General features: G+C 35.9%; 1 protein-coding gene across 5 annotated transcripts in view; it reads right to left on the bottom strand.

Annotated features, from left to right (window-relative positions):
* Positions 1-17,464, bottom strand: part of SGCE (sarcoglycan epsilon) — a 70,402-nt gene that overhangs the window by 21,224 nt on the left and 31,714 nt on the right. For all 5 annotated transcript variants that reach the window (XM_047096592.1, XM_047096594.1, XM_047096593.1 and 2 more), the window contains 2 exons: positions 12,537-12,609; positions 7,340-7,538 (listed from right to left, as the gene is read on the bottom strand). In XM_047096592.1, the coding sequence (XP_046952548.1) occupies positions 7,340-7,538; positions 12,537-12,609 (272 nt within the window). The remainder of the gene's footprint in view (positions 1-7,339; positions 7,539-12,536; positions 12,610-17,464) is intronic.

Raw genomic sequence — 17,464 nt, forward strand, 5'->3', positions numbered from 1 at the left:
CTTAACCGACTGAACTGCCCTGAGTTGTATGTTTTAAATAGGTGAGTTGCCCAGTGTGTGAATTACATCTCAAAAAAAGCTGTTATTTTTAGGAATGAAATTAAATGAAAGTGCAGCAGAAAAATTCAAAGCTGCGTCAATGGAAGTACGAACTCACACCCTGAGTAGACAACTGTGCCCCAGAATTTGATTATACAAACTCATTTGGTTGCTCTTTGTGTCAAATTTATATTTGGACTTAAGATTCATTTGAAGGAACATTTTTTAAAAACTATGGTGCCTTTGGGAGACAAATAGTATATAATGGGCTAAAATTAAAGATGAAAATAAAAATCAAAAATTCTGTACAAAAGTAGGTAGAAGAAACCACTGTGGAGTATTGAGATGATCAGTAATTATAAATATATTCTACTTAAAACAAGTTCTTACTTTTAAGCTTATAAAAAGCCAATTTCTATTCCCTTACTAACTGCTTGGCCAAGATCTTATTTCTCCTTAATAATTATAAAATGTACTTATAAATACAGAAATAAAATGAGTGTTTTTATAACTGTTAACTTGCTTTAACATGACATTGATTTGCATTTATAATTGGTAAGAGTTTAAACTAATCCAAGATAACATAAATGGGCATAAATTTTCGGTGCTTTGAAATGTTTTTCCCTCAAATTATAAAAGCAATATAAAAACATTACATAAAAACTGGGATAAAAAAACAGAATTAATTTATATTACCAAGATAACTATTTTCATTTTCCAATGTACCTTGCAAAGTATTTTTCAAATGCATACATTTTAACCTAACTGCAATCATCTCTAAAATATAATTTTGCACCCCGCTTTTTTTCCTTAATGCATCATAAGCATTTTCCACATTGTACAGGCTTTATAATTATGGATTTATGGCAATATATTTTTTAAGCACATGATTTATTCAACAATTATTTCAGAGTCGGACATGTAAGTTGCTTCCAAAGTTTTGATTTTATAAATAATATTGCAAAGACTATCTCTGTGCATATTCTTTAATGTTACTATCTTAAAAGAGATGCCTAGAAGTAGAAACATTTTTATGACAGTTGACACATACTGCCAAATTACTTTCATCTCTACTTGGATGATCCATAAGCTTCACAGACTTAATATGTTCCGAACTGAGCTCATCGTCACCCCACCCCACCTCCACCTGTTCCTCCTTTTCCATCTTCTTCTCTCTCGATGATTGGCATGGCCAGATGCTCAAGCACCATCATCTTTGACTCCTGTCCTTCTTTCCACATATCCAATCCATCATCAGTCTCTGACATTTACCCTGAAAGAACTCTCCCATACACCTGTCCACTTTGTTCCATCTCACTGTTACAACCCTACTTCTGATCACCATCACTTTCCACAGACCGTGGAGCAATAGCCCCTTAACGATTCTCCTTGAACCCAGTCTTTCTCACTGTCCTCAGGGAGCCTCTTTGCAGAACAAATGAATGAATAAAAAGCATTATACCAGTTTTAAAACACAGGCAACTGCTTATTTGAAAGTTGCTAAGAGAGTAGATCTTATGAGTTCTTTCTCATCACAAGAAAAAAACTTGTTACTAAGTGAGGTGACGGATGTTAACTAAATTTATTATGGTAATCGTTTTGCAATATATACATACATCAAATCATTAATGCTGTACACCTTAAACCTGTACAGTGTTACATGTCGATTAAATATCAATAGTGGAAAAATAAATAAGTTAATAAATAAAATGCAAACAGACTACAAATGTCATGCTTGAGAGAAGGAGATATTAGATTTGCCTTGCAGGTCCAGAAAATGTGTATTTATTGTTTCCTTTGCAGAGCCTGTAAGCTTCAACATGTTGGCTTTTTACAAAAAAAAATTTAGTATAAGGCCATGAATAATAACTCTATGCTATACATGCTAAAATTACATTTTTCATAATCTGTTTTCCTTTCGGCTCACTTTTTGATATGCAGAAACAAAATTTTTACGAAGTGAAACAAAAAAGATCATTACACCTTTATGACCTCAGTCACGTGTTTTCAAGCTTTAAAATGTGTAAACAGCTGAGATGGTAACATATTGTCAAGTATAAGGCTCTCAAGCAAGGTTACCAAAACCTCAGAATCTTGAGAATTGATTTACACGGAAGGAATTTGTTCCTTCTAAAGGAATCTTTTCTTCCAGTTTGAACAACTCAATTTCCCTTGAGGTAGAACATATTCACTGTGCCTTTACACATACAATGTTTTAAACCAAGTAACAGGTAAAAAAAAAAAAAAAATTAAGCCCAAACTCTGCCTTTTTCAGCCAGATTTCTGTTAGCTAAATGGATCCAATGAATGCATACTTTACCTATTTGTCCAAGAAACGAATGTGCCTTATTCTTTATTTTGTGTATATAGGAAATAAAAGACAGTTTAGGGAAGAATGTGTCCACATGTTACATGTTGCCTGGGAACTTGAGCTCTTAAAAGAAAATGCACTATGATTCCTGCCTCTGTCCCCCACACTATGTCTTTGTTCTGTGCATATCTGCAACCAATCAATCGAAAAATAAGATGAACAATAAAGGATAAGTTAAACTAAATAAAAGATGTAATACAGAATAAGAAATACAATAAAGGGCTCTTCCAGACTCTGTTCTACTGTTCACTTGCTCCTCTCCATTGGAGAAAGAATAAATCATCAGAAGAGGGAACTGGCACACACTGAAGGGTCAGACCCTTCTAGTTCTGTGTGTTGGGGGGAGACTTTCCTGCGTGCAGGAGGGAGGCATTCGGGTTCAGTCTACTCTACCACTCTTCACCATGTGTTATATTTTGCAAATGTCCCTAATGCTTCAGGATAAAACAGAAACAATTTTTCTTGGTATACAGGGCTTTATCCAGTCTGGGTTTTGCCTCCTTGGAAACTACCACTTCTGGATCCCTATCCCCCAAATCCATTTGAAATAGGTTGCCAAATCCATCAGGGTTTCTCCTACCTGAAGGCTTTTGCTCAAGCTGACCCCTCTATCTAGAATCCCTCTTTGCTATTTTTGGGGGCAGGTTAATTTGTATTTTAAACTGCGATCATGCTTCCCCCTCCTCTATGAACCCTTTCCAGGCATGGAGCTGAAGTGAAGGAGATACACTCTCTGAGAATATCTCAGCAGTGGTGTGTATGACACTGTTTTCTAATTATCTGATTACTCACCTGGTCCTTACTAGATTGTGAGCGTAGATTTTTTTAAAATCACTGTACATTAAAGATTAATATAGTATTCCTGAATACAAATACTTAGTAAGTGTTTAACTACAAAAGAAAAAATGAATCTATATGTGGAACATAGAATAGACTTAAAAAAATCTTTAATGTTTATTTATTTTTGAGAGAGAGACAGACAGTGTGTGAGTGAGGAGGGGCAGAGAGAGAGAAGGAGACGCAGAATCCGAAGCAGGCTCCAGGCACTCCAGAGCCTGATGCGGGGCTCGAACTCACGGACTGAACTAAAGTCAAATGATTAACCAACTGAGACACCCCAGGCACCCCGAACAGACTTTAGGCATATAGCTATACTGACTTGTACTTACAAAAATAGATTTATATGGACTTCCAATTTTTACATTACTAAGGCTCTATTTTAGAATTTCCCATCAGGTTATCAGCATCATTCCACAAAAGAATGTTTGCACCAAAAATGTAGGAGGCACGTTACTTAAGAATAAAGGACAATCTCATAAATCAGAAAACACGGGGACAAAGTCAGCAGAGCACTACAGACTGGCCCAGGATCATGACCTTGCATCAGAGCAGTATTTGGCAGCCACTGACTTACATTCTCTTCCCCAAGTGTAACTTCTCACTGAGGCCTTCATAGGGCAGAAAGCAAACAATTAATTAGAGGGAGTATTTTGTGAGATTGTCTAACGAATAAACTAGGATTCTCTGTTGCTGACTGAGGCTAGATCCACATGCTTTGGTAACCAGAGGAAATAGTGGTGGGTTTGACAATCTCTTATGAAAAGTGAGTATATTCTTTAATCCTCACACCCCATCATTCCCTTCATAGCCGCCATTTACACCACATCACTCACCCTGGGCTGGCAGCTATGCCATGCCTAGAATGAAATATGAACCCACTCCTCTTTCCACGAGCTTTATCCCAGGCTAAATGCACCCACGAGTCCTTAGCCTCTGGCTCCCTATCAGGAGCGAAAGCAGCAGCAAGACCACACCCAGAGCCAGCACAGTTGCCGGGGGTTATGGGTCTGGCAAGGGAAAGAAAATCTTTTCAGGAGGCTCAGCCTTCCTTCGCAGGAGCTTATTTACTTTGAAGTAAATCTTTGTAATTGTTTTCTGCTAGAGTTAGGAGAAGTTTGAAAGCTGTCAGTGAGCCTCGAGAAGTGCACAAATGTACATCAGGAAGGATGAGGAGCCAGGATATGCTGCAGAGGGGGTTCTTGGTGATTGACATTTAACAGCACTTGGGGCTGCAGAAGGGCAGTGGGTTTCCTCTGATGGGTCTACTGCGGAGAACTTTTATTCATCTGCTGTTTATCTGACTCCATCTATCAAATATGGAAAAACTTGCCATTAGCAGATTGTGGCTGCCATGAGTAATAGGAAATAGTTTCATGGAGATATCATTTGTGTGTATGTTTAACAGTCTGAGACTTTTGCTACTAAATATTAAGCAGAACTCATTTATCAGGTGCTCAATTAATACCTCAGAAGTGTATGACTACATCTTTAAATAAAATCTTAAAACAGAAAGGGACTGGGACGCCCAGGTGTCTCAGTTGGTAAAGCATCCGACTTCAGCTCAGGTCACGATCTCTTGGTCTGTGACCTCGAGCCCCACATCGGTCTCTGTGCTGACAGCTCAGAGCCCGGAGCCTGTTTCAGATTCTGTGTCTCCCTCGCTCTCTGCCCCTCCTCCACTCATGCTCCCTTTCTCTCTCTTTCTCTCAAAAACTAAATAAACGTAAAATAAGTTTTAAAAAAAAGAAAGGGATGGAATTCTTTTGCTATACTGACCTTACTTCTTGAACTTTTCAAAATTTCACTTTTAAAAGGGATTTATAGCCCACGTTACTTTCAAAAGAAAGTACGGAGGCAAAAAGTTTATTAGGTAAATTAAGAATTATGATTCTTACATCAGCAAAAAGGAAGAACGGCACAAGAGAGGAGTTAGTCAAGCACAGGATTTATTTCTAAGTTTCAGGCAACAGGGTAAAAAATTATTTGTGTTACCAAGGCATTATATAACAACTAAAGAAGATATGCAAAATCATTCTAGGGACAATTTTTTCTTCTGGAATGATACTCAAGTATGATCTTGTTTCACTGGTGTTCATATAGGGACACTGGAGTAGTAGAGTTGGCATTGCATACAATTTATAGAAATGCTATTTTAAAAGACTTATCATATGAATACTTTGTAAAGGTTACGGCTTAACATTAAATTAAAACTCATGGAAAGCATTTCAAGTTGGGAAGGGATCTGAGACAACAGGGTCCAAATAAATGCCATGGGACTGACTCTCTCAAATATCTGACAGCACATGCCTCCTTCTAGCAGGTGCTAGGGGGTCAGTCAGCTAATGACTGAATTCTCTAACAAGTACTTATAGGACAAAAATTCTGTTCTTAATTTAGAGTCACATGCTCAGGCCCAGCCCTAGACTCCAAGACTCAGAATCTCTAAGGGGAAGCAGGAGCCAGGAACCTATCCATATTTTTATTAAAGCTCTACTGGCAATTCTTAGGCTACACATGGTTGAGAAGCACCATTTTTTTTTTTTTTTTTTTTTTTTGTCAGCGTTTGGTTTAGATAGTTGTTCAGTTCAATTTAGGGTCGTTGTTTCTAAAAGAGCCTCTGTGGGCGGGGCCTGCACTACCGATTATGGAAGAGTGAGCCCAGAAGAAAGCACAACCAGGGAAAACCCTACCAATGCCTGTTTTTCAGGTTGCTTCCTCTAACATCTTGTGGTCATTGTTTTAACAATCATTGCAAACGCATCACTTTAAGAAACTGTTGAAAAGACTCCAGCTTTGGAGAATGTTTTCAGGGGAGATTCTCTGTTCATCATTTTCCATGGTTCTACTTTAAATACTCAGTGGGAAACAGAATCATGCTGGAACTCTGAAGTAAAAAAATTTAAGCTCTAAAATTATGGTTTCATATAGAAAGCCAACCAATAGATAGACAAGAGATAAAGCAGCTATTTTTCTCAAAGCACTTCTATGTGTGCTTGACTGACTTCAAAATCCATTACTGTAACATACAAGCTACAATTTAATTCTGAAATTTGTAAGTTGGACTTCACAGCTCACTGCTTATCCCTTATCCCCCTTCTACCTACTCTCCCATACTTCATCTGTGTCTATTTGTGATCTCTTCCCTTATTTCCAACAAAGTTCTCTGTTAAAGCTGCCCTTAAATTTAATTCTTATTAATCCAGGTATTTTAGTTAATTCCAGATATCATCTGTATAAAAATGTTACCATGAATATGGATAAAGGAGGAGTTGGAAAGGCATATGCTATATAAACTGTGATTTATTCCATATCTCGTCTATTTATAGAATGGTTTTAAAAAAAAAGGTAGATCTGCTTCAACCTACAGGTTAAAAATTAAAGACCAAATTTGATTTGATGTTGACATTCAATCCTTTCAATTTATCCAGCCATAAAAAGTGTTTCTTAAACTCTATACAGGTATAAGTCATCATTTGCAAGGCATGAGAATAGACGAATCTCTCTCAAATGCACTCTCATTTAGACACTATAACAACTCTGAAGGAAGAAAGAGTACAATGCCCATTGGAGCAAATGGGGAAACCGAGGCACAGAGGAGTGCAGCATTTTGCCCAATGTCACCCAGCTTATGAGTGACAAGGCCAGGCTTTAGGAATAGGTTTCAAATCCATTCCAGCTATCCATCACCGACACATGGTGGAAAGAATGTTAAAGCGAAGAAATAGTTTCCTAGAATAAAGTTACAGCAGTCTGAGTGTCCTGCAGCTGATAACTGGGGCATCAATTTCCTTTGAAATTCAGGACCCTAAATACTCAGCTCCTCTATGGAAGGTACAAAAGACTTAGTGCTATAATTTATGATGTTGATCCTGATCTACAATTAGAATTCACAGGACCTGGAACATCAGATATAAAGAACCATTAATGTAACCTCTTTGTCAATATAGAAAATTGCTAGTGTTTTCATATCTGTATAATACCTACTTATTAAAAAGAATGCAATAGGCCATCCTTTATCTATAATAAGTTTGATAAGATCACCATATTTAACAATGCATATTTAAGGCAACGAGATAAAGGTCTGCTTACCCCTCCTTCATGTCATTAATGGGCAGTGGGACCCTGCCGCCCCGGTCTAGGGCTGACGTGATGTTTATGGCGTTCAGACGCTCTGGCTGCCACACATTTTTCACCGCCCCAAGAAAGTCTCCAAGAACCTCGCTGGCCAGCATTTCTTCTACATTCATATTTTTAATGAAGAATTCTGCTTGATATGGTAACGGGAAGTCTAATTTTGGTGAAAAAGGATATGTGTATCTTTAATAAAATAGTCTTTCGAAAGAGAAACAGATGAACAATTTGAGATTTGTTGATTTCTGTCATAATCCTGGCTTTGGGGAATAATACTAATATTGACTTTAAAGACTTTCTGCATAACGGAGGACATATGTAAAAACATAACATACATCTGACACAGAATTTTACCTACAATGTAATCAAATCCAAGGGATAGCAGGGCAATTTGTAATTGTAGGATCTGACCAAAAAGATAAAAATGCCACACCTGCCTCAAATTTCCCAGTGACTTGCCAGTCTCCTCCCCTGCCAATATGGAAGGAGCATTTCCAGAAAACTCTATGTGGGTAGGAATAATATTTTGTATTTGTAGTGTTTTAAAATCGACAGATCTTTTTCAAGTACATGGTCTTATTTAATCATTACAACCCTATGTACTTCACTGCCCATTTGAACAGAGGACAAGGTTGAAGCACAGAGCAACATTCTTTCCAAATAGAGATGTTACAAAATATCTGTAATTGTTTGTGAGTTATTTACATATAATTTGAAATACCATAATTTTAATTTGCAGTATTCCTGATCTTTTTAGAGCATGCTGAAACATTACTTTTACTAAAATAAATATTGGTTATATTTTCAAAAAGAAATCTGAAATCATAGTAATTTCTCTTTTGATCACTCCATAATTAAATATTCTAGGGAATTATATTTTAAATTTCTCACAAAATTCCCTACCTCATGTTGTTAGAGATTTACTTAGCTTTTTTCCTTTTCAACATCTCATCAAAATTTCCCTCTAAAAATTTTTAAATTAATATTTTTAAGTAGCCAATGTTCAATTCAGACTTTCAGTGTAACTAAGTAGAATAGATAGAAATAAATAAAATTTACAGTTGACTCTTGAGCAACATGAGTTTGAGCTACACAGGTCCACTTATATGTGGATTTTTTTTTTATATAGTGAGTACTGTAAATGTATCTTCACTTATGATTTTTTCAATAACATTTTCTTTTCTGTAGCTCACTTTATGGTAAGAATACAGTATATAATACATATAACATATAAAATATGTGTAATAGACTTATTTATGTTATCATTGGTAAGACTTCTGGTCAACAGTAAGCTATTAGCTATTACTAGTTATGTCTTTTGGGAGCCAGAAGATATAAACAGATTTTCAACTGCTCAAGGGTCAGCACCCTAACCCCTGCATTGCTCAAGGGTCAACTGTATTTCAGTTCCTCAAATGTTACTCTTGAATTAAAAAACATCATTTCCTATATTCAGATTGTTCTGTTAAGATAAAGAAGAGCTTTGGGGTGCCAGGCTGGCTCAGTCAATAGAGCATTCAACTCCATCTCAGGGTCATGAGCTCAAGCCCCATGTTAGACATGGAGCCTACTTAAAAAAATTAAGATAAAGAATAGCTTTTTATGTTTAATAATATTTATGTAGTAATAAAGGCTACTTTTTTGGGAATACTTACTATGAGGTAGGCCAAGCTAAGGGACTGCGGTGAATTATCACATTTAGTACTCACGACCAGGGGGTGAGTAGGTACTTGCTCTGGATTGTCAGAAGGGGAAAATGATCTTTAGAGAGGCCCAGAATTTTGCCATCACTTGAACTTGCCTCATATATTTTTTATCTAAGCTAAAGGAGACCGTGTATATAAAGTGCTCAGTGGAGCTCCTAGCATAGAGTAAGAACTTATAAAATAGTAAACTTTAGCAATTATTATAAATAATATGAACAAGCTGTTTACCTGAATTCTCCCCTTAGAAGGAAAAGAAATTGTTTCTGGACTATATACACATGTAAAGTCCTCAGTAGTAATTACACTACATATATTCTCTGATTTACTTCATTAAAACTCATACATCTGTTAAGTATTCCACTCTTACTCAATAATTAAATAAAAACTAAAAATTACACAATAAATAACTGAAATCTTGATGACCTCACTTCTTATGAAGCCTCTTTAATATTAAAAGACATTTGAAGCCAGAGGAAGATGTTCAGGGGAACATGTTCAGGGGAAGATGTTCAGGGAAGATGTTCAGGCTTTAGAATTTTCAAGGGGGTTTTCTAGACTATGGTGTCTCTTCCTAAAGACTGAGTTTTTCGAGGCTCTAATCATGGAAGGTTCTTTATTCATCTTCTACACTGCCATTTATTCTGCTTGTGATTTTGTTAGATTTGTTTGATGTATAGGCCATCTGCAATCTTCTAAAATATGATTTATTTATTCTATTTTATGTAGATAAGTTTCCTGTTTTATACAGATACATTTCCTGTTTTATACAGATAAACAGTAGTTTAATCATGCCACATTTTTCTCCATAGTGAAAAACAGCCATGCATAAATATGTCATGAAGAACAGTTTCTTGGCAATAAATAATATTTATAAATAATACCAAATATAGTTTTTGAGTGTGCTAGAAGTCTATCATCCACTAATGTTACTCCGTGTTTTTATATCCACTTTTCCAAAAAAGCGTGCAAAACATTTTTCTTATTATCAATGCCACTTTTTGGAGAACTGTTACTTGGTTTTTCCTAATCCACGTGACCCTGTTTCGTGGCTCCTTTCTGAGACCCACTGCCGCCACACCCCTTGGAGGCTCTGGGCCCTGCAGCTGCCTGCTGTCCACCGAGCCAAGAGCTACTGCCAGACCTTCCAAAGATGAGTCATAGGAGCTTTCTAACTTTGGGGAAATCCCATGCCTGCTATATTTGGACATCACAGAGGCCAAGGGAACGGCAGGCCAACAAATTGGTGGCAGGCCTCTGAGGCACTAGACCCAATTTAGAGAATCACTCTATGTACTCTCCTTCAGCTCCAAGCTCTGTGATTCTACATGACTAATTTCCCATTAGGTCTCTCAGAGGAGGAGACAGCTGGGCAGAGAGTCAGACTGAGCATGATTATCCTGACATGCAACTCCTGCTATTTCTCTTCCTAACCTTATCTGGGAGACACGGCACGTGTGTAGGCCCTGCTCAAAGATGTACATCCTAGTGCCCACATGCACTCCATCGAGACCAGTGAGGATAAACGCATGCTATTTGGTTCACTGGTTTTCACAGTTTGGGGCCACTGAACCCTATGTAAAAGACGGTGGGGCAGCTCTGCCCAAAATAAAAGTGGAGGCTTCCAAAATCTATCTACTCTTCCTCCTTCACCAACACACCTTTAAAACCCCCGATACAGGGGCACCTGGGTGGCTTGTTGGTTAAGCATCCGACTCCTGATTTTGGCTCAGGTCATGATCTCACAGTTCGTGAGCTTGAGACCTGTGTCAGGCTCTGTACTGACAGTGCGGAGCCTGCTTGGGATTCTCTGTCTCCCTCTCTCTCTGTCCCTCCCCGGCTCATGCTCTCTCTCTAAAATAAATACACATTAAAAAAAATAAATAGCCTGTAAAGCCAACTTTCAATCCTACAGATGTATCTGCTTGAGCATAGGTCTCTACATATCAAACACATAGAGGACGGATGCCCGTGTATTCTGTATCTACCAGTCCTGAGACCAGACTTGAGGAAGTTCAAACTGTATACCAGACTGTCTTTCAATCTGTAGGGACTTCTGTACCTGAGAAAGGGGAGCCCCTCTGGGAGCATAATGGTGAGGTTAGTGGTCCAAGCCCACTGTAATGTAACTACATCACTACACTGATGAATTCCCAAGGAGAAAGGGAATTTTGTGATGATTCTGACCATTAATGGTATTTCAATTCTATAAGGATAGCTTAGACTGGATGCGAGCATCCAGTTACAATTGCAAAAATCTTCCGGATCCAAACAGGAATACCTACCAAAAGCCCTTGGGAAGTAGAAAAGGGGACAGGGAATCTTCTGTCCAGGCCCACAGAACTGGCATTTGAACTTGCCTTTCATATATGAAAGTCACGTTAAGTTTTAAATTAGCACACTGTTGTGTGCAATTGACACTGCTAAAACACGTGGGAAAAAACTCACGTATAGGGGTTCAAAATCTTTAAGCAATCTCCCCAATTATGTTTTGCAGCATCAATTCTATAAATATTGCTTTCTTTCAAATAGTGTAGAGGTATTTTTCAACTCAATTATCAAGAATTGCAAATTAGTAGGTTCTAATAAAATATTTTGTTTGCTCATTTAATTGTACTGGTAAATAGAACTATGAATTCCCTATTTAAGATGCACAATTGCTTTTACTAATCTTATGGGTAAAAATGCTGTGTCAGTTCTTCTGTTACCCTCATAAATGATATCTAGCATAGAGAGGAGTATCCCATGATTTACAAATTTTAACTACAAAGTTTTTAGTGGCATGATTTTTTTTCCCAACTGAATGCCAGAAAAGGGTCAGAATACTTGAGAGTGCAACTCTAAGAATATTTCCTGTGTCCCTAACCTTCCAAATCCTTGGGAGTAACTTACAATGTGACTATATGTAACTCCAAATTGCTGATAGGCTCTAGCAATGCGTGATTTGCTATTTAGGAAGGAGACTGTGACCCAAACTCCAGTGTTTTCCCATCAACAACTCTCCATCTTCACACACAATTAAACCACTACCTATGATCAGTTTTAAAGTAAAGTAATAAAACTAGCTAATAATTACTGACTGTACACTCTGAGCTCAGCCCCATGTTAAGTACATTTCAAGCCTTAACTCAGAGACTCCTTCCTTACCCCAGACTTGGGAGAGAAATGCTGGTCTTAGTCTCATTTTACAGATGATGAAACCAAGGCTTGGAGAGATAAGTGGCCCATGTGTTTGGCCCCCTATTCTGAGCTTTTCAGCATCATCACACATCATAATATTTTATAACCAGTTAAATATTGTTTCACTTTCTTCTCTACACTTTACTACTTTATTGGTAACATTAGGTATGTGGTACCTTAAAATCTTGAATTGTGTTTTACATAGATATAAAACATAATGAAATACTTCTGGTAAATAAGAAAACAATCAGCAACATATCCTTCGTACCTACCTTCTGCTGACATTATATTAATTATCAAATTATGCCTTGCAGTCTCAAAGGTACGCCTATTGTAGGCAGTTATCTATTAGAAAAAGAAAATCATATTAAAGAAGTGAAATGTTATTTGGGAAATGAAATTCATTAAGGACGAAATGAAAACAAATTGTCGTTCTTTCCATTTTCGTTATTTGTTTATATACTTACAAAATGTGCCTTCTCCGGGCAATAACGACTCAGAGCTTTTAGCAATGTTATGGGAAAATAAATAATTAGTCAAGTCTATTTAACATGCAAAAACAAAAGTTAAAATCGGAAAGACCCTTTTATAGAACACCATTAAGTGCTAGTACCAACGAAGATGCATCATTAGTAAATGGATTAACCATTAGAAATTACTTACCAGTGCCGGTCTAAGATTTCAAAAAAGCCAAAACAATGTATTTTTGCACTTTTAAATGGAGCTTAAGGATTATACTAAAAAGTACACTTTGAAAAAAAGCACATCTCTGTGTTCTTTGTATTCAGTAATAAACTGCACACCAACCAGTCAAAAAAATGCATGAATAACCCCTTGGACCTCCTATCTCCCAATGGGAGCAGAAGAATAATAAGGATCATAGTCTGTAAAGCTTATGGCACATGCTCAAAAACACAAATCAATCCCTTTGTAGAGTCAAATATTAGTAAACATTTGCAGAGCCAATGAACTTACATCAAAGTCAACCGCGAAATGGCCAGTGCAAACACCAAACAAAGCAAAGGCCAACAACAAGATAGGGCCTCAAAAATTAAGGAATAATTAACTTTATAACAGATATTAAATCATTCAGACAGGTGTGCAGTACCTCAAAAACAACAAATGATTGTGCAATCGTCTTAGAATCCCAGCACTAGCCTTCTGGCAGTGACAAGCTGTAGTGCACATTGAGACAAAAAGAGCAGGACAAAACTGACTCAAACGAAAAGAACAATCTGGCTCATTTAAAAATAAATATCAAAGACTGTTATAGCATCATATGTGAGCTTTAAAGGAAAGAAATTACACTCACCAGAAATATTATTTGAGAGAACAATAAAAAAAAGAATTTTGGAATAAGTAAGTCCAAACCTTTAACACTATTTGAAAGTACATATTCTGAAAAGCATATTATTGCACGAAGTTAAAAGGATTTCTCTGTCCCCAATTTGTCAAATTTCTGTTGGGTTTAATGACTTCCTTGTTGCTGTCTGTTGGGACACATAATCAACAAGTTTCCCACGGGACACTAAAATTAAGACGAGTCATTAAAATAAGTTAGGAACTATTGCTCACAAAGAAGCAAATGAAAAAATGCAAAAAAGACTTGAGGATTTTAAAAGTTTACCCTGTGAAATAACTTAATCATGTTCTCAATGGGAAAAAAAAGTATCAATTTTCTACTATTTGTTAGAGTATCTCAAAGCTAAAACCCAGAAAGATCAGACATTTTCAAGTTCGTGGCAAGATTTTTTATGGCTAACCTTCCCATAATTATCACAAATTTCATTATTATAAATTTCATAAATTCTAATACTTTTTTTTTAAGTCACAGGCTACTGAAGAGAATGAAGGACCTTTCATAAATCAGGGAGAGAATTTTATCTGAATTTATATTTAATGTTTAATTTTAACAGCTATAACAGAATGCAGTCTATCACTTCTAATGAGGTATTTAAATAAAGTAACATTTTAACGTTCTCAAATTTTACTTCTCATGATGATGTGAAGCCCTTCATAGCAGAGAGGTATGCATGCGTTCAGGCTTTTTTGATCCCCTATTTCTAGAACAGTAGCTGATCTATTTTAGATGCTTAACAAATATCTAATGAATAAATTAATCAGTGGGTTTATATGTTTAAATATTAGCTTAAGATATGCAAACCTCTTTTCGACTATGTTAATAGAATATTTTAAAATACTGTAAATATGTTACTATATACAAATATAGATATGTTATTTACAGATAAATCACTACTTGTGTTAAATGAAAGATATGCTAAATTTTCATCATTACCTTTTTAGCATATTATTTGATACATATTTGTAACATTATGTTAGTAGTAAGGTATGAGTGAGAACATCATGAACCCTTGAGAATCCTGGCTCAAGACATGTGTTTCTCTCCCATCCCTCTCTGCAACCAGCAGTAGCCATTTTGAATTTTACGTTTATCATCCCATTCATTTTTAAATAGAGTCTTATTATAAATGCATGTATGCTTAAAATATGTTAGTTTGCTTGTTTCCGAGTTCTATAACAGTGTTTAACTATATGTAGTCTTCTGGGGCTGGTTGTTTCATTCAACATTATGTTTAAAACATTTGTCCATGTTGCTGGGCAAGCTTACATTCATTGTTGCTGTAAACATTCAATAATATTATAATAGAGTTGTATGGTGACAGATGGTAGTTATACTTGTGGTGAGCATCGCATAACTAGAGAGTTATCAAGTCACTATGTTGTACACCTGAAACTATGTAACACTGTGTGTCCACTCTACTTAAAAAAATTTTTTTTTTAATTCACTGAATGAAAACTCCACAATTGATTTCTCTATTCTTCTCATAGACTTTTGTTATCTATTCTCTTGCCGACAGGCTTTTGGGTCTCCATTGCTCTGTGCGTTTCCAGTGTTTTGCTATACAAACATCGTTCAATAAGCATGATTGGCCACACCTCCAGTGGACATTTGCAAGTGTTTCTTTTGGGTATATGCCTAGAAGTGGGACTATAGGATTATAGGGTACAGTGACACTCATCTATGTGAAATATTCAATACTGTTTTCCAAAGTGCTTATCTAATCCCCATATCCACCCTCAGTGACTTTTACCAAGGGTAAAATTCTCATTGTGGTCTTAATCTGAACATTTTTCATTACTGATCAGAGTAAGTTTCTTTACCTAATTGTCATTTGTGTCTCCTCTTTAGTGAGATGTCTGTTCATGCCTTATTACTTATTTTCATGTTTTTTTCTTATTACCAAGTCCTTTTTTATATTTTAGATACATATCATTAGTCAGCTATATATTTTTAAAATATCTTCTCCCAGTTTGTGGGTTGCCTATTTTTTAACGGTTTTGATGAACACCAGTTGACAAGTGTAGCACAGTAAAATTTATCAGTCTTTTCTCTTAAGTAAAAATGTGTAGGTATTGTTTAAGAAATCCTTCCCTACCCCAAACTCAGAAAGATATTCTTCAACCTTTTCATATAACAGTTTAAAATTTTGCTTCTCATATTTAAATCCTTAAACTACCTAAACTCAAGTTTTGTATTTCTTATGAAGTAAGAATTTAATTTTGTGTTTGCCATATGGCTAACCAATTCTCTGAGCACCATTCACTGACATCCTTTCCCCCAGTCAGCTGTGGTACCATCTCTTCAGACGTACATCATTGTTCCTTATGTAGATGTATCCGTTTCTGGGCTCTCCATTCTATTAATTGGTTAATTTGTCTATCCCTATATCAATACAACCTTATGACAATTACTAGCGATTTATAATAAATCTTGATACCTGGAAGGGAAAGAAACCTTCCTCCCCTCTATTTTTTTTCTTTAGGAGTGCCTTGATTGTTTTTGGCACTAAAATTTATCTTCTTTATAAATTTTAGAATTGGTTGACATTAGTTTCATGAAAAAAAACCTATTGCAATTTTTCTTGGAATGGCATTGAATCTACAGGTCAATTAGGGGGGAAATGATGCCTTCATGATTTTGAGTCTTCCTGTCACTGAATGGACTACCTTCTCACTTATATAATCTTAGTATCAATTAAGTTTTATAAATTTCTCCATATAGACTTTGCACACCTTCTGTTATATTTATTCTAAGTGCCTTACAATTTTTGCTGTTATTATAAATGGTATCTTTTTAAAACATATATTTTCTCAATACTTGTGTTTCATGTATAGAAACAGAACCAGATTTTTCATATTGATCCTATAGTTTACTCCTAGGCTTTCTTAAAATTTTAATAGTCTATAGACTATTTATATCATTGAGTATTCTATTTCTTCCCTTAAATACTTACAGATTTAATGGTCTTTTTTCTTTCTTTACTGCAGTGGCTAGGATTTCTAATATATTCTGTAATAAATGTGACGGAGGGGTTCACTCTTGTTTTGCTCTTTAATTTAAATGGAATTCCTTTAGTGTTTTCCAATTAAAAAATGACATTTGACATTATTTTAGGTAAATAACCTATATAACTTTACTGAAAATTTTTAAAAACTAGTTGACAATAACTCAAAATAACCTTTTTCTTATATCTACATATATATCTATGTAGATACTTATATGTTCTATTTCTGTATCTTATATCTACATTGTCTACTGGAAGGAGATTTATTGATAGAAGTCACTGGAAAGTCATTAATTCAAACTTCAATTCAAAAGAAGAAACACCTTCTCTTTGCCAACACAGAAGTTCATATCCACAGTCTATGGCTGATTAAAACTTTGGAGAAAAACTCAAAGCATGTGATCCCCTGAGAGTTTATACCAGATAGAAAACATGCCATTCAGGACCTGTACAAGCTCCTGGCAATTCCATTTAGTAGCTCCTATGATGCTGCTCTGGTCACTACCACTAAACCCTTATGGAATTAATAAGTTAAATTAGAAATCTAAGCTCCTGAGGCATCAGGGTATAAAACTATAGTAGGACTCTCTTGCCACTGACTGCCATTATAATTCTGATTTTGTTGGGTATGACAGGGAAACCTTACTAGCTTTTATATCCATTTAGTTTTTATAGTGTTAATTCCCATTCAATGTCAATATTGCTTTTGTTATTGTTTTAATTTCTTTTTTTTTTTTCAATGTTTATTAACCTTTGATGGACTGAGAGAGAAAGAGTGTGAGCAGGGTAAGGGCAGAGAGGGGGAGACACAGAATCCCAAGCAGGCTCCAGGC

This window comes from Lynx rufus, unplaced genomic scaffold (assembly GCF_022079265.1).
Source record: "Lynx rufus isolate CCGP_SWC_20201006 ecotype Redwood Valley unplaced genomic scaffold, mLynRuf1.p SCAF_4, whole genome shotgun sequence".
Lineage (NCBI taxonomy): Eukaryota > Metazoa > Chordata > Mammalia > Carnivora > Felidae > Lynx > Lynx rufus.